The sequence below is a fragment of the Moschus berezovskii genome, chromosome 26 (assembly GCF_049115385.1).
Source record: "Moschus berezovskii isolate FMDL1 chromosome 26, NW_MosBer_1.0, whole genome shotgun sequence".
Lineage (NCBI taxonomy): Eukaryota > Metazoa > Chordata > Mammalia > Artiodactyla > Moschidae > Moschus > Moschus berezovskii.
This window is the reverse complement of record NC_142485.1, coordinates 29,593,037-29,617,625: the sequence shown is the minus strand read 5'-3', so window position 1 is coordinate 29,617,625 and position 24,589 is coordinate 29,593,037. Positions and strand designations below refer to the sequence as shown.

The 24,589-nt window shown below is 39.2% G+C and overlaps 2 protein-coding genes across 50 annotated transcripts in view; one reads left to right on the top strand and one right to left on the bottom strand.

The window, feature by feature from the left end:
* TLR3 (toll like receptor 3) overlaps window positions 1–24,589 on the top strand; it is a 447,684-nt gene that overhangs the window by 84,598 nt on the left and 338,497 nt on the right. For 10 of the 19 annotated variants that reach the window (XM_088832550.1, XM_088832555.1, XM_088832551.1 and 7 more), the window contains exons 1-2: window positions 15,388–15,502; window positions 18,770–18,891. The exons of 1 other annotated variant lie outside the window; for it this stretch is intronic. The gene's annotated coding sequence lies outside the window, so the exon portion shown is untranslated. Of the gene's footprint in view, window positions 1–11,314; window positions 13,614–15,387; window positions 15,503–18,769; window positions 18,892–24,589 lie in introns of those variants that run through there. 8 more of the 19 variants (XM_088832563.1, XM_088832564.1, XM_088832562.1 and 5 more) reach the window with 3 other exon arrangements.
* The window catches only part of SORBS2 (sorbin and SH3 domain containing 2), a 215,682-nt gene that overhangs the window by 58,846 nt on the left and 132,247 nt on the right, over window positions 1–24,589 (bottom strand). For 26 of the 31 annotated variants that reach the window (XM_088832573.1, XM_088832572.1, XM_088832574.1 and 23 more), the window contains 6 exons: window positions 19,781–19,919; window positions 15,908–16,080; window positions 10,407–10,473; window positions 9,454–9,498; window positions 6,764–6,953; window positions 4,526–4,640 (listed from right to left, as the gene is read on the bottom strand). In XM_088832573.1, the coding sequence (XP_088688699.1) occupies window positions 4,526–4,640; window positions 6,764–6,953; window positions 9,454–9,498; window positions 10,407–10,473; window positions 15,908–16,080; window positions 19,781–19,919 (729 nt within the window). Of the gene's footprint in view, window positions 1–4,525; window positions 4,641–6,763; window positions 6,954–9,453; window positions 9,499–10,406; window positions 10,474–15,114; window positions 15,253–15,907; window positions 16,081–19,780; window positions 19,920–22,892; window positions 22,929–24,589 lie in introns of those variants that run through there. The other 5 variants (XM_088832598.1, XM_088832599.1, XM_088832590.1 and 2 more) reach the window with 2 other exon arrangements.

Here is a 24,589-nt window from a genome sequence, read left to right as displayed (position 1 = left end):
AGATTTTTAAGCTTTAATGATGTTGGCTACTATGTTTTATATTCACTGAGATTCCACAGTAAATGCTCTACACATTGTTAGGACAATTTTTTTATGGTTTAAACCAACAGATGAAACTCTCAGTTTTTATAGCTTAAGCTTCTAGTGACAATCTTCACTGCTAAAGATGTTTAAGTTCACTGAGGGTTTAAATCGCATTTCTGCACTGTGTTTTCAGTGATTGCTCACTTTTATGATGTGTGGGTTTAGTTATCGTAGAGAAAGATTACATCTCCACGTTATTTTATATTTTCAAGCATGAAGGTGTTCTAAACCAGTGCTTAATTGAATTTAATGTGGTTCACCTGTAAATATATCCAAGCCAGAGAGGATGTAGAATTTTTATCAAAATAATCCCTGGAGAGAGTTTATATGATTGTCTCATGGAATAAATTGTGGTTCAAATCAGTTTAAGATAAATTCCTGGTGATTGAAGAGTACTTTTCTAGATCAAACATTAGGGCCATTTAATCATCATTCCTGAATTTATAGTCAATTGAGTATGCAGGCACTTCCAAAAAACTGTATTCAACTTTTACTTTCCTACTAAAGAATATGAATGTACATTCCATTGATTTCTAAGGAAGAGGAGGATCCCTTTGGCCAGGGTCTGGGGGAGGACTTCTGTTCAGTTACCACTGTCTCCTCTCCCCACTTCATGTGCCAGGGAATCAGGGAGCCACAGTTACTAACAGCAGTGTGTGGGACCCGTCGTGTGTGCTTTGGCAGAAACTGGGGGTACCTTTCGTCCCTAGAAACATACGGACTTCACAGATAAGCAACAGAACAAGGATTCCATCCCACCAACTTGACCACTAACTCCAAGGGTAACACCTATCCCCACTCCCTTATTATTAATTCAATGTGTGTTCACTGAGCACCTACCCTGTGCCAGGCATTGGTTTAGGTGCTAGGGATTCAACTGGTGCACCAGATATGGTCCCTGCCTTCAAGGAGCTTAAAGTCTAATGAGGGACACAGACAAGTCAACAGGCTTGTTACAGTTCAGGGTGGTGAGGGGCAGTGCTGCGTGCTTTACAGGTGCTCCTCACAGCAGGGGAAGCAGGCACCTGGTGTCTAGAAGTTAGGGTGGTGCCCTGGGGGAAGTGAGTCAGGTTGAGCAGGAGATAGGGAAGTTTCTGTGGGAGGAAAGAGGTGGTGAGAGAGCATTCCTGGCTGAGGGGCAGCTGTACAGAGGACCAGGGAGGAGGGCGTGCAGAGCTCTCTGTAGAGCTGCAATGTGGCGAGACAGGAAGGGCAGGGAGATACTCCGGGCTGCACAGGTCAGTGGGGCCAGACCACGAGGTTTTTTGTGTATTATGTTAAGGAACTTGGTTTTTCTCTAAGAACCCTTGAGAGCCAGGAGAAAGTTTTGAGCAGGAGGCTTTCTAAGATGTGGAGACGAGATTGGAGAATTAAGGAAATGAGTTAGTGGCTGACAGTCTAATCCAGGTGTGGACAGTGGTGGGCCAGATGGACAGAGAAGCGCAGTGGCCCTTCTCCCAGGAGGCAGGACTTTGAGATGGTTGGGGAGAGGGGAATCCAAGATGACAACTTGGGAAGACTGGGCAGACAATGGCATCATCTCGGAATTCAAAAGAGAAGCAGAGAGTACCCTAGCTGTGGTGTATACCTTACAGAAATTAAAGATGAGAGGAGCAAAGGAATGCTCACAAACTGTCTTGGAGTAAAGACATGAGAGTGCTAAACCTCGCAGTCCTTACCTGCTGTCCATTTGCTGTCCCATCCCTCTTACTTAGCAAACCTGCTCCCTGTCCTCTCTCTCGTGTGTCTAAGACAGTCTCAAATCTTATGCAAACTCTATCAAAATATCAAGACATAGCCAATCTCTGCAACCATGCCCTGCGGCACCATCCCCCCCACCTTTTTTTTTTTCTGGCTTAGAGAGGCAACTGGAATGGATTCAGGGTTGACGAAAAGAAGATACTAGACTAGCTGAGCCCTATAATAAAAAGCCTGGCCAAAATGATACAGATGACTGGCTGAGATCATCTTGCATAAGGCTGGCCCTCAGCAAAATTGTTTAGGAGGGATAAACATTTTGGTTTTTTCTGTTTCTTCATAAGATATCCATTCTCACTTTTTTCTAAGTTTCTAGGTTCCTTTCACTCCCCTTTTCCTGTGGCAGCAGAGAGCTATCGATATCCAAATCTTCAACCATATCTGCCCTCCAGATCTTTCCATTCCTTTTAGAACTAGTTCAATATACTGGGTATGTTGGTTTTGTGTCTTAACTATAATACTCAGGGTCCAGGTTGCTGGTTAAATAAATCCAGTACACTAATTTATTATAAATGAACAAATTAACTTATACTATAAAATAATTAATCAAATCATCTAATTAAGGTGATAATGACTACTAGCTAATGTGTTTGCAGTTTAGCATTGTGCAGGTGATGAAATGCACCAGGTATGAGTCTGCCTGGGCTCAACTCTCAGGTGCAGTGCTCACCAGCCATGGGAAGCCGGGCAAGATTACTTAACAAGTGTTCAGTCTCTCTATCTGTAAAATGGGAATTCCATACATTTACTTCATAGAATTGTTGGGATCATTATATGGTAATAAGGCATGAATTACAAGGCCTGACATCTTAAGTAAGTGCTCAATAAGGAGCTACAACTATTGCTATTGCTTTTGTTATTGCTGTTTTTAAACTTGGAGTCTTCAAGGCATTAACCCAAAGACATGACTAAAGTGGACATTTCATTCACAATGACAGAGCCTGTGAATAAGCTCTTGAGGGGGGCAAATTCATTCTGCATGTCTCCGTTTTAACCACACTGGAGATGGTCTACTTCTTACAAATGCGAGCCTACTCTGCATATGGTTAAACGATAGACTCTAGGTTCCTTGAGGTAAAGACTATGTCTTGCTCATTGCCATGTCCCCTGCACCTAATGCAATGTCTGGCAAATAGGTGGTGCTTCATAAATTTTGTTGCATGAGTAAATACTAGAAATATCCTGATGGACAGCTTCCAAAATCAATCCTGTTTCCTTACACCAAAGCTGCAAAAGCATTCCAGGACAGTAACAATCCCCATCATCCTAAGGGTCTCAGACATTGTTAGAATGATCATTAATGTTTTGGTAACTACATTTAAATCTGAGACTCATATTGCATGATGATTTTGATCTTTTCCATTTTATGCAATGGTGAATTCACAGTTCTCATCCTAAAAATTTCAAAGACTGTGATATTAGTTCTCATCCTAAAAATTTCAAAGATCATGATATTAAATCATATAACTTAGTGAATGAGTTATATGTTTGCAGTGGAACCTGCAATTCAGTGGTGGTCTTTTTTTTTTTTTCTTTCAGTTTTTCTGGTAAAGTCCTGTTACTCTAAAAGATACAAGTTAATTTGAAGAAAGGCAAAGAAGGTTTAGAAAAATATCCTGTATGAATTATGTGATTATAAGGTTTTGGGACATGTTTCTCAAGAACATAACCATAAATAAGGGTTTGAAAACTCAATCAAGGACACATATTGGGTGTGGTGCATAACAGTTTCTAATCAAATTTCAGGGCCAACCTTATATATAATGATGTGGCTTCCTGGGTACTCTTAAAGACACTAACAAAGAAAACTATTTCCTGTTCACTGACACCTAAAATTCTTTCAAGACCAGGACAAGAGTAAACTGCACAATTGTTTCTCTAGAAGCAGGTTTTGATAGAAATGATGCAGAGGAATTTTAGAATTTCAAAGAGATCCTGAAGGCATTGGTCGAGGAGAGAAAGCAGAGGACTCAGAAAGGAGGATTAGGGGAATTAAAAGAGTGACAAGGAAAAGCCTTGTTTGTTAAACTGCACTTTGAGGAGACATGCGGTTATTTTCAACTTTATAGATCTTTTCCTTTGCAGATAATTAAAACATATGATTGGAAAAAATGCTGCAAAGTTAAATATAATCTTGATCCATTAGATTGACAATCAGTCAGGAGACTTGAGGCTTGGTAACCTGAGAGAGATTTAATAAGAATCAATTAAAACAACTTGTTATGAAAAAAGGGCATTTGGAAAATTTCCCTTGAAATATTTCAAAGAAATATTAAGAAACCAATATTGGAAACGAAGGGATGGAACTGCCTGGTCCCTTTGTATCAGAGAGGTCCAAGAACGATTGTTCTCACTGGCAATGTAGATGGGCAGTTCAGTGCGGCATTTGAGTATTCTTTTACTTTAAAAAAATAATTAAATTCGGGATCATGATTAGGCATAGTTATAGTTTCATGCCAATGAGTCCTATATTTGGTGGGTAGGGACAGTATATTAGTGAGTGCATCTTTGATTCTGAGATAAGATGCACAAGTCATGATATACAACAAACATGATTTTTTAATAATGCCAACTAAATAAATTACCTTGGTGATAAAAATTGCTAAACAATATGAAGTTCAGGTTTATTTGGGAGCCCAGGAAGCCTAGAGAACTGGCATTCTGTTTAATGACAAGCGCTTACTGGTCTTTCATGTTGCAGAATGGAGGACTTCCCAGGTTCATATTCAAAAATACTCCTCGGCTCCGAACGGAATTTCCTTGTGTCTACTTTTCTGTCTGGAGGATCCCAGTCATGCCTAGAAATCAACAACAAGTTATATATTAAAATCATTCTCTATGCTTAAAGCCATTGTATAAAACCTCCGAATATCTGTTTTCAAACTTAATTCTGATATAGACTTTTTTTTAAGTGTTTCAGGGTAAAATGTTACCCTGAAAAAAAAAAAGCACGTTTATGTTCTGTTTTACATAAATGACTTAAAGAAAGCCATTTCTTTGATTTCATGTTGTATGTTCCTCTGTTTTTCTAATACAAGGATGTGCCTCCTGCTGGTTCAGTAAGTCACACGAGGGGTCTGGGCATCAGTCAGTGATGTGCTAGTGAACCCTGGGGTCACAAATGCAGCTGTGTATGTTTGTGTTTAGAGTAAGTGGCGGCTACCCGCCATTAAGTCCTGTGAGTTTATCCTATCACTCTGTGACCTGGCGTCCTTGATCTAAAGTGACACAGAGTAATGCACATGTCGGGTTTGATTTTGTTTATCTTGAAAATGGCTTCATAGTTTGTCTGCAAAAAGTGCAAAAGTATCACTTGGGTTGCTGTCCATAGGAGCAAGTTGTGTGACAGGCTAGGCCCTCCATGGTTTTACCCTTGAGAAACTAGAGCCTGGCATCTATTCTGTGCATAGGATACCTTGGAATCAGCTCTTTTTCCTGAACCAACATCCTTCAAGAGGCAGTCAAAGAGGGACTTCAAAAGTAAAACTCTTCTAGATAGCTGAGGCTGAAGAAGGCTTCCTTTGGGAAGATCAGTTTTGAGGAAGAAGAATTTTTCTGCCTATAGATGGGAGCAGTTCTGGCCCATGGAATAGGATGAAATTCTGACTCTCTGCAAGGTTGGAGACACACATATTCTACAAGACAGGAGAGCTAGGGGAAAGCAGGTCCTGGCTTTCTAGTAAATTGATGAGCACTGTTCGGCAGAGAAGAAAGCATTCTAGAAAATTTTAACGGATTATCATGTTTCTTAAGGAAAGATTAATTTTTACTAGACATATAGGACAATACATTTAAGTCTGAGTTAATCTTGGTTCTTTATGGCAGAGATACTATTTTGTGTCTAGACTATTATTTCTCAAATTTAAGATATGATACCTGTAAACATATAATAATCATGAAGAGATGGCATTAAAATAGAATCTCTTCACATATAATGTATGTCTGTCTTTGTGCTGTCTTGTAACCTATATGATCATCAATTACTCCTCATGGTACAGCAGGGTGTTAAATATAATTTCTGGGATGGGTCAGATAGATGGATGCTTAATAACCATATTAATACTGAATAATCTTTACATTTTTATTTATTATTGCTAGAATGGAATGAGCTGTGGCTTTAGTCAGAGCCAAGTGTTAAGTCTGGCTTGGACATACTAGCTGCATGAATTGAGCAACTTACTTTAGTTTTTGAAACTACAGTTTTTTTCCTCTCTAAAATAGGTTTAAAATAGAGCATGTCTCATTGGGTTGTGTTCAGAATTAAGTGATATTATACAGGAAAAGTACTTAGATGAGTGGTTGTAGTGAGGTCTCAATGAAGCTTACCTATAAGTAGGGCTATTAGTCATCATCCTAATAAAAATGGCACAATAAAAGTGTGTTTATAAATTTTTATTTTTGTTTGAATAGATTCTATAAATGTATTTCAGTGGGGAAATTAAAATTAGTGTGTGGAAATGAGACATAGGTAGATACTTGTTAACTAATGCCTTACTTATGAATAACCTTTTCTGTACTTTTGGATATCAGAGGGGAAATTTTAAATCATTAATAGTCCTAACAGTTTGAATCTGAGGAACCTGAAATTTAACTGCAGAGTCTCTGACCTGCTATGCCAAAGGGTGTCCATTATTTCTGTTTGTCATACGCATTTATTGATCAAAGAGTGGAGATGGCACTCAGTTACTTCAAGTCTAACCAAGATGACTAGGATATTATGAGGCAGGAATATGAAAGTGTTTGCTGCACTCTTGATAGAGGAGGTCACCGTGGCTCCTTTACTGATTAATAAGATGATACGTATAAGGTTATACACAAACTATCTCGTAAGGTAAGCACCGATTCTTCTGCTGAATGCTGTGTGGAATTAGTTTTATCCTAAACTTACTATTGGACACTTTGGTGGGGGGGGAAGTCTTACTTTTCTGTTGAAGACCGATCTCTTGCTCGAAATGGTGGAACCGGGGGAGGAACAGGCGGGGGAGGGACGGGGGACGAAGCATCCTTAAACGCATTGGTGCCGTTGTCGGAGTGGCTCTTGGAGAGCGGTCTGTAGGTCTGGGTCTTGGCAGCAGGGTGTGACTGAGTACTGCAAGGTGAGTTGTACAGGCCTGTCAGGAGGCACAGTGCAGCAGAACAAAAACAGAACAGAAACAAGTGACGTTTTTAAAGTGCATTTCACCGTTTGTAATAAATAAAAATTACTTATTTACAAAATATCCCACGATTTTGCCAAGATTATTATCAATAAACATATTCATAATGCATGCATTGAATTATATGCTCTTGATTGATTAATATTATTAACCATTATTAATTCATTAATGTACAGTAGACACAAGCATTGGTTACAGTGAATCTTCATCAATTATTATGGAATTAGTAATAATTCAGACTGGTACTAGAAACAGACTTATAGATACCTAGCAAATTTGCTCCTGGATAATGTAAACTAATAACATGTTTCCAATTATCTTCTGTTACTTCAGAAGCTTTGATTTGTATATAGTAATTGACATGCTAATTACAATCATATAAAAAATTGAGCAAGTTATCTACATGCTGTGCAAGGCATAAGGAAACTTAAACCCTCAATAAGCTCATAATGCATCTCTGGAAAAGAGACATGATTAAAATTATGATTGAAAATAATTGGTAACATATGATAAAGGCCACATGCAGAAACTTATATTAGGAATTAAGATCTTAGAAGATGGTAGATTGGTTAGAGAAGATATAAAAAAAACTGAGGGCACTAGAGTGAGCCCTGAAGGATCAGTTTGGGCGGGTAGAGGAAGAGGTTGTGGAGATGGCAGAAAAAAAGAGACAGAAAGTGCAAAGCATAGAACAGCACCATGCAAGGTTAGTAAAAGGGGAAGAGATTGACTAGAGTTGCTTTGTCTACTGAAATTAAATGGTAAAGCTCTCTAAAGGGCTCTGCGAGTTGATAGGTAACTACTGTTCAGTTTACTCATTCATGGATGCAACCCTCAGTTTGAAAAATAATCATAAAAATTCTAAATCTCCAGCCACCTCAGTCTTTCGAGCTATTACTATTTTCACTTCTCTGCTTCTCCTGGAAGCCCATGCACATTGGCTATGATAAATAAGATACAGTCTCTACACTTTTGTTTTGCCTCAGTTCCACAGTTAGACTTCAACCGTAGTGCTTTTTAAGAACAAAACAACAGACCCAAAATGGAGTCACTCATGCTAAACCCCACGTCATGAAACCGAGACTTAATTTAGTTACGGTTTTGACTCTCCCACCAGTCCATCAGGAATTGCCTGGTCAGCATGAGTTAGACACTCTGCCTGACAGACCTCTGCCCTCCCCTTAAGGAGAGTGACCTTGCGGCAACGTGCTGGCTTTTCTCCTTGGTATAACTTTCTTGTTCCCGCTTCCCTCTGCCTATTTAAAATCTTTCCTTGCGTTCAGCTCCTAGGAGCTCCTTTCTGTCTGCTAGATTGAATGCCACCTGATTCATGAATTGTTGTATAAAGTCAGTAAGATCTTTGAAATTTTCTCAATTGGGTTTTGCATTTTAACAGGCTAAACCCAAGAGGGGAGTTGGGAGTACCTGTGACCACGATATAAAAATTGAGGGACTCTGAGGCGGCCGCCTGCTATCATCTAGGGGGGTGAGGTCTGAAAGCCAGATTCTTACAGATTGTTGAGCTTGTTCTGCTTGTATTTTTGTTTTTCTCCCCCTCTATTTGTCCTTGGATGCTAGTAGTAGAATCCTCAACTGTTAAAAAGGCCTGAGTGCTGGCCTTCAAGTGTCACGGAGAGGGCAACCTCATCTAGTTCAGGGGCCAGGCTGACCCAGGGGACCCTGACAGGGGGTCGCAGCTGCCAAAGGGGACATAGGCCCCCGAGCCTGCCCTAAAGAAGGGAATACAGACACAATGCTATAGTCCTGAGCCCGGAACTGGCAGGTGACCAGAAGCCCCGTGCGGGATCCCCCGATGTGATATTTAGAAGACAGCTGCGATCAGAAACATTTTTTAGGGGTCCCTCATTCCAGCCTGCAACCATTCCCAAAACACCGACTCACAGAAACAGTAGTGGAAATGCCCGGGGCTGAAGCCGTTCCATCATGACCACTGGCAGCTCTGAGTCAGAAGAGTGGTCCGGCAAACTGGTATTTTTAAAAAGCTTTCTATGAATGGTTGCATTTGGAGCAAAAGCATGAACAGGGTCACAAAATACTTTGCTTGACTTGTTTTATTGTGAAGTGTAATCTGAACGATCTTACGCAATTATAACGATTCTTTACTGATAAAAGGAGACCTTTATCTTACTTTGTACCCTTATTACAGTATGTTCTTCCCTGCTGTCCTTCACATTTTGGTTAAACATTCCTGAAGCTGAGAATAAACTAACAGTGGGGGATGAAGGAGATAAAATAGTATTAGTTCTCATTTGCATGAGAAAAGATCCACATTTTTTTGTTACACATGCTGAGAAAAGAAAGAGAAAAAAAAAAGCATCTTCCTAATTGTAGAAACTGAAATCATTCACTCAGAGTGGTTAAAAAAAAAAGTGGGAAGTTCTTCCACGCATGGCAAGGCACAGTGTATTCATGGCAAGCAAGGAAACCAGCCTACCTGCATTATATGTATAAGGAGTATTATACATGTCTGTGTCATCATCTAGAAAACGAAACATAAATATTATGGTAATACAGATTCGCTCACCACATCCTATCGGGATGGCAGAACTTCAGGGAAACAACAGATCTGTTAGAAAGCTAACATGGTTTGCCTAGTTCATAATGCCATTTTAAAATTTTCAAATATTACGTTTTGGTTTTGTTTTGCTGGGCCTCTGCAAATTGACTTCTCTGGGCTGTAACAGCTTTGCTCTGCTGCCTACTTCACAGCATACGGACGTCAGTCCCCTTCCCCTCTTTCCACCTGTTCTGGATCATGAATTTCCTCTAGTAAGGGCTTTAAAGATCTCTTATCAACTTGGTGAGACCCAGCTGTGGCCCACTTTCTTGGCACGGGGTGGATCTGTGTGGACAGAGGAATCATGAGTCTGTTTAAGCAGACAATAGCCAGGCTTGTTTATGCTGTGAACAAGGAAGGATGGATGGATAAGGCCAGAGCCTCTGGGACTCCTCGAGGGTCATCCTCTGAGGCTTTCTGGCAGCTCAGGGGTGAAGAAGAAGCACAGGTATCTGGGAATTGAGGGGTGATCTAGGATTAAGGGCTTCCCTGGTGGCTCAGACAGTAAGGAATCTGACTGCAATGCAGGAGACCCCGGGTTTGATCCCTGGGTCAGGAAGATCCTCTGGAGAAGGAAATGGTAACCCACTCCAGTATTCTTGCCTGGAGAATCCCACAGACAGAGGAACATGGCAGGCTATAGTCAGCGGGGTCACAAAGAATCAGAATGGGCTGAGTGACTAACACTTAACACTAAGAGTAAGGAGTGTTGAAAAGAAGGGAGGACCGTGAAGTCTGCTAGTCTTGACACTTTCCGTGAAACAGAACTACACAGAAGAGTACTTATTCTTCCACCCACAAGGAGCTGAGCAGAAAACAGAACTACATACCCGGCTTGTGTACCATGTGGATTTGCTTAAACATGGTCTTGTACCAGTCCTTCGGTCTGTCAACTGTCTGTAAAAGAAAATGTCCAAAAGTTACAAAACTGGTCACACGTAGACTTTGTTCCTCTTTCTATATTTTATCTTTTTTCATAGCAGATTGTGTTCTGTAATACAATTTTCTCTTTATTATTTCATGATGACAATATCACATTATTGACCAGGGGATTTTTGTAAAAACCAATACCTGTGGCTGGTGATTTGGTATGTAAGTGAATATTGAAACACTCAGGTCAATACTGTTTGGGTAACAAAAGATGCATTAATACATCTCTGGTCAATAAGCTGATATCACTAATTTATCCAGGCATACCCACAGTTTGTAAACATATTACCCCTTGTTTGAGTTTAGGCTGAGCTGGAATATTATATGCTATGTTTTTTCTTCCAGGTCACAGCTGTGCCCAGCCCTGAGTTGATATTTCTACGAGCTTATTTATATAAAATTAGCTAAACTGAGTAAATTCTGAGAGACAGTGAAGGACAGGAAAGCCTGGTATGCTGCAGTTCATGGGGTTACAAAGAGTTGGACCCAACTTAGTGACTGAACAACAACAAGAAGTTGAATCAAAGCTATAGTTTTGTAAATATAGTTCATAGTTATAGTTTTTTGTTTCACTCCTTTTGGTGATAATTATCATTAGCCATAAAAACTTGTTTAGTCAGTTCAGTTCAGTTCAGTCGCTCAGTCGTGTCCGACTCTTTGCGGCCCCATGAATCACAGCATGCCAGGCCTCCCTGTCCATCACCAACTCCCGGAGTACACTCAAACTTATGTCCATCGAGTCGGTGATGCCATCCAGCCATCTCATTCTCTGTTGTCCCCTTTTCCTCCCGCCCCCAATCCTTCCCAGCATCAGAGTCTTTTCCAGTGAGTCAACTCTTCACATGAGGTGGCCAAAGTATTGGAGTTTCAGCTTTAGCATCAGTCCTTCCAATGAACACCTAGGATTGATCTCCTTTAGAATGGACTAGTTGGATCTCCTTGCAGTCCAAGGGACTCTCAAGAGTCTTCTCCAGCACCACAGTTCAAAAGCATCAATTCAGTGAGTACTATTCAATACATTATTTTAAAAATTAACTGGGGAATATTTTGGATGCAAACTGTATTCTGATCATTGGCTTAGAATTAGAGAAATAAAAATTTGATATTTACTAGTCTAAGTTAATAAAATACTGAATATACTAAATAATTTAGTGTCCTGGAGCAAGTCCAAAAATGTAGCTATTGCTTCAAAACTTCTTTAACATAATAATAAAATGTTGGCAGTATTTGCTGTGCTAAACTGTAAGTCCCTTAAAAGCAGAAGCTTCTTATCCACTCTGCTTTTGACATAATATAAACAGTAGGCTACAGTGGAAAGCTGAGATTAATGTCAGATCAACCTAGATTCAATTCTTGGTTCCTTTAATTACTGTTTAATATTTCCCAGCAATGTGAATTTGGGGGAATGAGGTAACCTCTTAGAGCCTCAGTTTTCTCTAAGATGAAATAATTATACACATCATAGAACTGTTATGGAAATCAAAAGAGACAGTGTATGCAAAAAGATCTAGAACAGTGGCTAGAATATAAGAAATGTTCTGTAAGTCATAACAGTAGAAAACCTCAAATATTTACAGAATAAAATAATGAATGACCCAGGTTTTTGGATAGAAGTCTGCCTAATAGTATACCTGTAAATGGGTACTACATATGCCTTACAATCATAATCAAGATTTTGCTTGGCAAATCTTGGCAAAACCTCAGCTCTTCCAGGGTTATTCTGGTAAGAAACATGACCGTTCTGTATATAGTAACTAAATACACCATTTTTTTTAGATAGTTCTCTTCATATAAAATATTCTGTTAGGACAGCCATAAAAATAGTCGTGTGTTTGTTACACTGAGCTGTGGTGTACATTTTATATCCTGATTTTTCTCTCCAATGTGCTCATTGTGTGTTTCTTCTGGAAACTGAGAGTTTGTCCTATATCTAAATTTCTTTTGCTAAGAATATCTGATTCTGATAATAACGACAAATACAGAGTACCATCAAGGCCTACCTGACTTTGCTGGAAATCGCTTCTTCATTCATTTTAGGCTCTTTTTACTGTGGAAATATTGGGTGGATCACTGGCTGACTTTATACTCAAATGGTGGGAGCTGGTGGGGGAGGTAGTGGTAAACCAAGAGTCTAGCTGTTATTTGCTGGTTTAAACAAAGGACTGAACTTGTATTTTTAAGGGATATTTAGTTTCATAAAAGATGGATTTCTTTTTTTATTAAGCTTTAATTCCTTTGTAGTCTTTAGCAATAAAAAATAAGACATAACACTGTGTACACATGTTTCCCAGCCGTACCTGAACAGCACCAATGGCAACGGGGAAGTTGAATAAGTGAGTTATATCACTGTATATGGCAAGGTATCCTGACAGACAGGATTTTTTTCCCTTCACTTGCTGGAGGGCACATATCAGGCAGGATTTTCGTTGTGCCATCTGCTAGCTTTATATGGTGAGCACTGAGATGCCAGGAAATGCCCAAGTTGGTTGACAAAGAGGAGTATGAACCTGGTAAATGGAAACACTTAAACTCTCCATCTCTTTCTCAAAGAAGCCCTCTAAGCATTTAAAGTTCCTTTTATATATGTCCTCAAGTAGGTTGTTACGGCAAATATTGAGATTAAGGAAACAGACGTCTACATGAATTTGAGAAAGTTTACTTTCTTATGTGTTCTTCAAAATGGTTTTGCATGGACAGTAGCTATTAGTAAATCACTCTTTGGTTGTTTTCTCTAACTTGGCTGAATAAACCTGAAAATCTACATTCCTGTAATTTACAAGACATCAGAACTCTACATTGATTTATCAGGCAGAGATTTCCCAAAAGGGAAAAGACACGTATTTTCTACCCACCAGTGTTCATTGTTCTGTTTTTGCCTCTTTTCAGCTTTGAAAAGGCTCTAACGGTGTTATATTTGAAGAAGAAGAAAAGAATCTTGTATTTCACTTAACTAGTTGGCTTTAATTACACAGTCTCATGGGAGCTGGACCCCAGCGGGGTTTGTTGTTGTCGTTAAGGATGGCAGTAAAAGGCTGACATAGATGTCCCAGGTCACATGAGAGAGGGCAGTCTGGGGAGCTGCTCCCCTTCCTGCAAATAGCTCAAAGGTGCGTTTGTTTAACTCTTGGCTTTCTAGAGCTTCTAGGTTACAAAATTCTGTGTCCTTGGTCTGAGATTGAGAAAGACAATGTAGAGAGAAACTGAGAGAGTCAATGTATATAAAGAGACCTAGCCCAGCACCTGGAATATGTCTCAGATGAGCCCAGAGTCTGAAATGTCTAACCAAGACCGTGAGACTGTAAAATGGTACACTGACACAGCACTGCCTTTGCTGTGCACCCTGAGCGGAAAGCCCACGTGAAGCGATGCAAGTCAGATAATCATTGCTTTCTATGCGGATGAGAACGGAAAACAGCCTTGGAGATTCTTGGCCTGCTGTGGCTCCGAGATGGCCTGACTCCATATTTATAAACACAGCTATACTTGGGGATGTGCTGTGCGGGGCTGACAAATAAGAAATGTGAATGAGTCTTCAGACCTGTACCTTTTTTGTAAACTTTGAAACGTCTACAGAGGAGCCTGGCTGTACATAAAAATGCTGGTTCCTTATAAGGAACTTCTGAGTTGCTTATATTTTATTTTCTGTTTTATAGAAGGGAAGCTTGCATTGAATGTCTAGTATATGTGTTTGTTTATGCATATCTAAACATTCAGTAGATAAAACACTATAAAAATTTTAATATTTTTTGATTTTTCATTAACGGTCTCTAACATCTCAGTTTTTTCCTTTTAAAATGTGAAAAGCAAGGCCTTGTTATTTAAGAAAATTATATCTAATGGATAAAAACAGTTCTAACTTTGCAGTGTACTGACTTAAAAACACACCTAGAGGTCTCAGATAAAATAAGAGAGTCTATAACTACGCAGAATCAGGAATCTCTCATTTGTGTAACTATTATGTTTCAAGGGTCAATTTAACAAAACCAGTGACACTGTACCTGTCTGACACTGTATCCCTACTCTATTAGGAAAAGAAAAAAATCTAATTAAAGCATTTGGGGTCAGAAATCTTAAAAAAAGAAACGTACAAGGAAGCACCACCACCAGAAACGTGCAGTCACTGTAAGATTAAAATGTCAGTTCGATCATGAACTTTTCCTGTCACTTAAATATGACAACCATTGGTGCCAACATAGATTTTTTTTTTAGGTCTTTATAATTAGCCACATTCAACATTCCCAGAATCTCATGAGTCTAAAGCCCTAGCAATGACTCTACAGACTTACCTTCTGGCTTCCCTTACTATTTCTAATACAAATGCTTGGAATAATCAGTTTTTAACTCATCTCTCAGATCGTGGGACCATGTAATAAATGCAAATTCAAGGAGAGAAGAACCCCACTCACCCCCCACTCTCCTTCTTTTTGAGCAGATTCCAGTTGCCCCCGACCTCTTTTTCTGATCTAATGCCCAGTCTTTTCCTCTCTGCACTCCTCGGCCCCCACAGGTTTGCATTCCAAACCAGCAGCCCTCGCAACCTCCCAGCCAGGTATGCGGACCCCATGTATGCAGTTGGCGCCGCGGTCCCTCCCCGCCCCCCAGTTTCACCTGCAGAGGTGCTGCGGCTCTCATCCTGGCGCTCTGTCTTCTTCCCTGCAGGCTAGCACAAACCTCCTCTCCAAGTGGACTGGCTCAGCAAGCAGCTGCCTGCCCGAGCTCGGCCTCTGCCGCTGCTGAACTTTGCCAGAAGGGGCTGCCCTGACACACTGAGCAATGGTCTGGCAGAGTTTACAGACTGGAGGGAAAAAAAAAAAAAACCAACCCAAACACTTTCACTGCTCGCCCCGGAGAGCTCTCGGCAGGCACAGCTGAGGACGGACACTCAAATGTGATGTGTATTTTCCTCGGACAGCTTTTCCCTTCTCTGACATGAACTCCTTTCCCTCCAATCATCAGGCTTCTCAACTCCCAATCCAGGGCTCCCAGTCTCCTGGCGGTAAGGCACATCCATCTCCAGACACAAATCACTGGCTTATTCTCAGTGCACGTGGGAATTCAGTGCAGCCAAAGAATTCACATTTAATTCTCCCTTCTCTCTTCTCTCTCTGGTGCCCTAACACTCCTTGGTAAAAGGTGAAGGCAAACAAAGCTTACTTCTATCATCTCACAGAAGCACAGTTTTCGTGCTTTTTAAATTGAAATAGAGAAACAGATTGAGTCATTATCTTCAATGGACAGTTCCTTTTCTCTGCCACACACAGCATAATATTCATGAGAACTCAGATGGCACAGAGGGCAATCCTCATTATATAAGAGTGTAGAAATGTACAAAGCCATCGACAATCCATCCTTTGTGGAGATTTGCACAGCCCAGAGTAAAGCGGGCGCTGGCATTTCCTACCGTTCTGATTGCCGTGGGGATTCCGGATTCATCCACCGGCCCAATCCCTGGGTAGTGGGGCGCCTTGATGACTGTCACTCTCTTCTCCTCCTCGGAGGACCTGTACAGTGGTATTGAGCTGCCCACGCTGCCATCCAGAGACTGGGCATGCTGGGGGTATGCCTCCGAGGAATCTGCAGAGAAGATGTAAAATATATTTGATGCACAGGGAATCAGATTAATGAAGCTTCATATTCATGCCTATTATAATACAGCATATTATAATTACATGTAATTACATAGTTATATGTGATTAATTATGCATAAATATGGGCTTCCCTGGTGGCTCAGACAGTAAAGAATCTGCCTGTAATGTAGGAGGCCCAGGTTTGATTCCTGGGTCGGGAAAATCCCCTGGAGAAGGGAATGACAACCCACTACACTATTCTTGCCTGGAAAATCCCATGGATAGAGGAACCTGGTGGGCTACAGTCCATGGGCTTGCAAAGAGTCGGGCATGACTGAGCGAAAAACACACATGTAATACTACATTTATAAATAAATATAGAGTATATTTGCATCAGTATATCTTCTAGCTCATTTATCTTAAATTTGAGTCACTCATTGTTAACATGTAGGTATTTATTGAACCAGGCTCCTCTGTCCATGAGGATTCTTCAGGCAAGAATACTGGAGTGGGATGCCACGCATTCCTCCAGGGGATCTTCCCAACCCAGGGATCAAACCCAGGTCTCCTGCTTCACAGGCAGATTCTTTACCATCTGAGCCACCAGGGAAGCCCAAGAATTCTGGAGTGGGTACCCTATCCCTTCTCCAGGGGATCTTCCTGATCCAGGAATAGAACTGAGGTCTCCTTCATTGCAATTCTTTACCAGCTGAGCTACCAGGGAAGCCCTATATTACATTTATAAATAGAGTGTATTTCCATCACTATTTCTTTTAACTCATTTATCTTAAATTTGAGCCACTCTTTGTTAACATGTAGGTATATACTGCTCGGACCTCTGAAAACAAGATCGTCATCATTCAGTGACAGGGGTTAAGGGGAAGAACAGTATTTGTTGAAAGACCATGTGGCCGTGTGGCCACCACTGTGTTAAGAAGGTGCTTTTGAGATTTTCCTGGTGGGTCCAGTGATGACGACTTCCTAATGACATCAGGAAATCTTCACATCTAAACATATACTTGGATGTTAAGGCATATGAGTAAAGAAATGATTATAAGCTATTAGTATTAATTTTTATCTAGGACTCTATGATGGTCATAATAGCTTTGTTTTTACTTTAAAGAAGCAAAAAACCATGACTTCTCACCCCGGGATGTGAAAGTTGCCATAAGCATACAGTTTGGCTGAGATTTATCACATTCTTATTTTCAAGCCATCTTTGTTAACTTTTGGTGTACTTTTGTAAGAAACAAAGAGGACAGAGGTGTACTATATATTCCACTTATAGTATACAGGTATTTAAACATTATTATCATTTATTTAGTACAATTGATGATATGACTCTGTTTTTCTACAGTAAATTTCAAAATTTTGCTGACCAAGTATGACTCTCCGCCATGGTTTGACAAGTCTGTTACTCATGTAACTTGGGTCTTTTTTTTTTTTTTTTTATGTGGATAAGGAAGTCTTTATGTCAGGGTAGCAGTCATTGATTACATTTAAGTATAGACATAGATATAGCGGATCTAAAAAAATTCTAAAAAGATACGACTGTGTTTTGTAGCAGAACTTCATAAGATATTTAAAAACTTTGACTCATCATTATAAGGATAAATAAACATAAGACCTCTTCAAACTAAAATCCACTGTAACATTTATAACTTCTATACTCTGATTATGTTTTAGTTTGCAACAGAAAAGGTTTTTCAGTCCATTTCAATTCATGATGAAGGATAAATAAGGCTAAGAATAAAACTGCTTTATGTGCTATTGTATATAAAAGTAATATCTTTCCCAAGAAACTCCAAATTAAGATGCAAAGTGATATTTGACTCTGATTTTCCATTTAATTATGGAAAGGATTTGAGTGGACCCCACAATGCTAATATTTCTATCAAATATTTTTTGAGCACTGAGTGTGTGCAAAGCCCCAGTCTAAACAGTGTTAACTCTGTCTTAATATGTGGTTCATAAGATTCTATGAACTAATAGCTTACATAATACAAGTTAGCCTTTTATTTTATTATGCTCTTATATGGTTCACTAACTCTCATTTTCAGTCTTTTTGTCCTCAACTTTATAAAGTTCCTTTAGGGCAGAATAGTTCCTCTAGGCAGAATTTGTTCAATGTTTATCTATAGAATTTCTTTCTGTGTAGTATAATTTAAATGTAAAATCGACCCATTGATATGTTCTAATATAAAAATCTGTCCATTCTCAAGTATTTATATATTTTATTTGTTGGAGTGGGAGGGACAAAACTGTGTTCATTAAGAGAGACAAAGAGGAGAGTTTAATTTTGATAATAATTATTTGGAAAAATATCATGGCAAGGGTAATTTGTAGAATTTTACTATAGATGTGTGCTCATGCATAGCTCCATAAAGAATCTAAATATAACAGACTCCTATTATAATACTACACCACAGATTGCTTATATAAGGGCAATGTTTTGGCACAAAGACGTTCTGCTTTCTTATACTCTAAAAGGACATCATTATAAGATTCACAGATGATCCCAGGAGCAGCGTTAGAGAAGGAGCAAGTATATTTAGACTTCTGCTTAATGAGTCTCATGGCTCCATGTAAGTCTTATAATTAGAGAGCTTTTGTTGGCCACAGAAGTTTGAGTTGCATAATCCATAGGCTGGGTGTTCCTGGGTAAATTAATACCCTCATTTTCTTTCAATACACAGTGTCAGGGATGAGAAGATGCTGTCTACTGTCAATGAAGACATGGGAGTTAAAGCCCTGTCTAGTTCCTTTCTCTTTGCTGCTTGGTGGTATCCAGAGGATTGGACTCCTGCTTTTCTGGGAGGTAGGTTGAGGTCACGTGGCCCTCCGCTGGTTTCCCTGTTTCTGGCTGTTCTGCAGGCCTTCCAGTTGCTAAGCATGGAACCTTTTTCAGCTTCAATTCAGATGATGGTTTGATTCGGTCAGTTTCCCAATGTTTGGGGTTTTATCTTTACCTTTTTAAAAGCCAAGAAATTCTTATTACATTATCTTCTAAATTGTCCTAACATATTTTGCTGCATAAAAATGTTTCTAGAATTATATAGCACAGCTTCTTTTCCAGGAGGCTCCAAAGAGTTCATTAGCCCCATGAAATTATGTCTTAAAATTTATGTGGCTGTTCTAATGTTCATTTCTTTTTCTGGAGGAGAGCTCTATCTTTGACTTAATTCCCAAAAGATTTAGAAATAACTTCCTATAAAATTCTGAAATCATTTAAAGGAACTCACACCCCTGTCTGAAGGTCTTCTGGTCTCGGTTCCAACAGCAGTTTACTACTTTGTGAGGCGCCTGTCGCCTTGTTAGGCTGTTTTAATTGCTAAACAGTTCTATAATGAAAGCTTTTCCATGAAAGAAAGGGCTGTCTTGAACACAGATGGTATTTGTCCCTCATGGAATGTTCTCCTGGTATATGTGCACTCACTTCTCCCTAAATGGCCATCTTTTTCTTACGCCATCACCCCAAATATCTAACAGCCTTCTCCACACACAGACATAGATGCAGTAATCGTCTTGGAATAGCTGGGTGTCTATTTTCTCCAGTGTTGAGTCCTCTGCCTTTAATTCCTCTCCCAGGATAGGCTCATTTCTTCTTCCTTTTCCAAAAATTTTTTGGATGCTTTATATATTTCTCATGTGGTTTGTACCTGCTATATTGAAATTGTCATGAAAATCATGACTATCAGATGACTTACCAAGTGACCGGCCATGCTGCATGATCATGCTTGAATTGAGTGAGCCAGGTAGCGAGTAAGCAGAAGGGGAAAACGGCCTTTGATAGTAACTCATTGGACTCACAGTGCCTCCAGAGTTTCCATTCACTGTTATCTGGCTCTGAGAAAAGTGCAAAGACATCCTGTTAAAGCACACATTCCCCTATACACCTCATTCCTTTAGATGGCAATAAAGATTTCCACTTACATGACAGTAATCAGCTGTCATGGAGAAGGAAACGGTAACCCACTCCAGTATTCTTGCCTGGAGAATCCCATGGACGGAGAAGCCTGGTAGGCTACAGTCCACGGGGTCGCAAAGAGTCGGACACGACTGAGCGACGGAACGAACGAACGAACGAATCAGCTGTCAAGTGTTTATTTACTTTGAAACTGATGTCAAGAAAGGCATGGCACATTTTTTTCAGTGTCTTCTCTATCTTCCTTTACTCTGAAAATCACTTTATTTTTATGTCAGAGACCATAGGAGGTGATGAGGGGAATGGAAGCAGCTGACCACTGGGCACAGCACTCTGCCAACAGCGATGTCCAAAGATCTCATGGGAGTCAGTTACAATAAACACGAGGATGAATCTGTTCTTATGTCATGACTTAAGTAGTCAGAACACTGTCATACTGCTCTGTGTGTGGGATTTGAAACGAATGTTCTTTGACAAGAAGAAAGGGATTGGCTCTCAGGTTTAATCATGAATGTATATCCTCTAGTGAACCAGTGTTTCCAGGGCAAGGTGACTAACAGAAGGAGGATAATTGTTTGGATTTATATGTCCTGAAGCAATCTATTCTGGAAGAATCAAATTCCTGGCAAAGCATCAGAAAGATGTGTTAAATCTCTGGCTACTTCCTGCTCTCATCTCACTTTTTAGCACTTTATAGTAATACTAATTTGTTGTTTTGATAGCTTTTTATCTGAGTATTTTCATATCCCCATTGGTATTTCAAGATCCTTGTTGGAAATTGTGATATATATGCTTTTTAAACATTTTTTTTTTTCTGTATAACATGCAACCTGGTGCTAATAGCATAGTAGATATTCAGTAGATACATATTAAAACTGAATTGAATCAGCTCAGTTCAGAGAGGTTGAACTCACTGCTATTAAGCTTGCCTGTCTGTCCACAATGCAGCTCTGGGCACTGTGCAGATGGTATAATGCATGCAGATAAGATAAAACGTTAGCAAGAGCACTTAGTTAAAATACAGCTGAATACAGTACACACACAACACATATATGCATACAGATAAAGAACCATAATTTGTGAACTTAACCTACTTATTTTAAAACAATTAAACTTTTGTTGTACAGGCCTGAAACATAGGTAGTCAATTAATTCCACATTTCCATGATTTCTCACTTTAAAGCAGATGTTTTCAAATCATGTAGAATTAATCTAATTTTGTTACTTTCTAGCCGTGCCACATCTGTCCTAAAGTCAGTAAGCATTTCATTACAATGATTGTGCTTAACGATGAAGTACTTCTCTGAGCTGTTACAGAAATTACTCTCATATTATAAGCAACTCTGTCTTGAGGGTCTTCTAACTTAGAGCACTGGCCATTCAAATAAGTGTGATGCACAGATCTCCCCAGATGCTTCAGAATGCTTATATACCTTTGATGAATTATTCAAGAATATTTTTGCCTCGTGGCCCAAATCCAGTTTGGTTGATCTTTGTAAATATATTTTCAATATTATTGTTATAATGTGTTTGAATTAACGTTAAACGTAGGAGATTGTAACTAAACTTTAGGAAAGCTGCCTTTCCTTCTATATTGATGGTTTCAATAACAATGGGTATAGGTTAAAAAAAAATAAACACTGCAAATAGATTTAGTCTTTGATCATGTTAAGTCAATTAAAAAAAAAGTAAGTTCAGTTACAATTAGCTCCACAAGGATATATGTATCCCTTTCAGGCATACATGTAGTATACGTAATTGCAAATCTGCACCATAAAATTTTGAAGCACTTCAGTCATTCATAAATCATTTATTAGGGGCTACTTGTCAAATAGACATATGTAAATGATATAAATATGTATGGAAAATATTTATATTTAATCTAAATGGAAGATAAATTATTGCTATATAAAACAATAAATATTCAAAATTTCTATAATGGAATGACTTGGGAAAATAGTTCCAAAAAATACATAGGGCTAAATTTCTGCAGTGTAGATTAAGATTATTTACATTATTTACTCCTGTTGGACAGATGGGTTCAACAGATGTAGCTGTTAATGAAGGGGCAGTAAGAATTAATATCATACATTGAGTAATCATGTATTTGATGAATAAGGAGATGTGAACTGCTCACACAGGGCACATTCATATGAGTCTCTGAAGTAAATTATTATCTACCAGGATTTAGACTTTATAATCTAATCATAATATTATATGGATATCTAAATTTTTGAGAACCTTCTTATTAAGGCAAATCACTGTACAACTCACTAGAGCAACACAGTGTGAGCATAAGTGACTCTAAAATGAATTAAGAGAATATAATTGACTTCCCAAGATAGGCTTATGAGGACGACTCTTATGGAATTTTCCCTAATAGATGATACAGGGTTGGTTTAGATAAAATCAACACCTATGCAAATAAAAATGCTCAGGTGCAAAATCAGATGGTAGACAAGAAATTGGTCCTTTTGGCTTTTGGAGATCTGTTTAAAAAATGATGGAGCAAAGGAAAGAGGAGTAATGCCATGCATGATAGCAGGGGTGGATAAGGTGATGCCATCTGTCATGGCAGACTGCTGACCCAAGGTTGGGGAAGGTGTTTCAGAACGGTCAGTGGTGTCGGAGTCAGCTATCTGCAGTTCATCGGGGGTGGCTGAGGAGGACTCCCTGGAGGAGCAGGAGTGCTTGCCCCAGGAAAAGTGGGTTATAAAAACAGGGTGAAAAGGTTGGGGGGTCTTTGCAGGTGTGAAGACCCCAAATCAGCAGGTGGTGGCAGGGTAAGTGAGGCTGGACTGGAGCCACCGACTTGTGAAAAAGGGTTATGAGGTAGCCCAGAAGGTGGGCGTGGAGCAGAGGCTTCTGGTCAGATTTGTCTGTGAAGCATTTACCTCCAACACATTGGCAGTTAAGTTCTGGTTTCCAAGCTGAGTTTGAGGAAAAAATAATGAGAAGAGAGATAAATTATCCAATTAATAAAAACATCTCTTTTTTTGCAATGTGACAGAGAAGGCAAAGCACAGATTTATTTGCAAGCACTTTAAGGAAATATATTTAGAAGGATTAGGTGCCAACCACACAGTAGAGGAAAAGCATGAAAACATGCAGAAAATGAATCCAGTGCTCTTTGGAAATAAGAAAGACCAGTTTTCACACAGCTTTCATTTGGGGTAGGGGCTTAAGAGTGTTGGCATAATGGAATTTTTTTCTCCTAAGTTTTAGTTTTTGTACTGATGACAGCCAGTTAATACCTGGTTATCCATCGGTTGGCAGAATTAGTTTCCCTTCACCAGAAAAATGTTATAGTCATTTTCTCCTACTGCCTCCTTCTTGGAAAGTGTCCCCCAACTATAAATCAGTTTGCCTCGTGTTATGCTGATTTACAGATCTAGAGACTGATCAAACTAAGCACAACTAAGTGAAAAGGGAATTTTGTTTCCTTTCCACTCATTGAATCTCTATTTTGATTTCACTATAAGATGCTAAAGGAATTGAACTTTAAGGTATCCGAGCAGTGAAAATGGTGGTATCTTTGTGTGAAAATGGAAAAACAAACAAACAAACAAAACCAGCCATTGATGATGTTAGAGTACCTCCTAGTTGGTTAGAACTACTGTTGGCTATAAATCTCAGGTAAAGGAGAAAGAAACTGAGGATGAAAGAGAAGGTTTAACACCTCCAAGGCTACACAACCCAAGAGGCTGAACATGGTGGGAAGGGTGGTCTGTAAAAGGAAAAGGGTGGATGGCCCATTAAAGATAACCATTCGTCTTAACCTTATGTTATCTGACCACACAGGTCGAATATGATGATAAGTGTATTCACTCAAAGTCAGTAAATGAAACTCTGAACCAAAATATTTTTTCTTACTCCTCACTTTGAAACCCCCACCTCCAGAAGAGAGGTTTTTTGAGTGTTTGGTATGGTGTCAGTTGTAACATAGTTATCCAAAGTATTATATTAATATAAGGATGGGGAATACAGTAAACAGAACTGTATAAACTTAAATATCTTGCCTAGTAAAGATTTCAGTGGTTCTTGGCCAGTCGTCATGTTCATAACTGTTGATCTCATGTAGACTGCTGATCTCATACAAAGTTAAAATTAATGTTTTTCCTCAGATGTTTAATTGAAGAATTTTTTAAAAACCCACTATATAAAATCATCTCTTGGTCATAGATGCCTTGAAAATCTGAAAGCTATTGATCCTTCTCAGGAAAAATGTACAAATTCACAAAATTTCATGTCAACTTTAGAAGTTCATGAATACTCCGAAGCATATCTTTGACAGGTTAAGAAACTCCAACCCTGAATAAAAGTCAGATTTCTCTATTCTATTTTTATGTAGTAAGCTTGTGCTGTTGTTGTTTAAAGACACTCATTTTTACCTTCTTTTGCTGTTTAGGTTGTTACATAATATTAAGCAGAGTTCCCTGTATATACAGTAGGTCTCTGTTGGTTATCTGTTTTAGATGCAGTGGTGTGTGCATGTCCATCTCAATTTGAAAAAGAATAGATATATATGTGCATAGCTGAATCGCTTTGCTGCGCACCTGAATCTAACACAGCATTGTTAATCAACTATAAG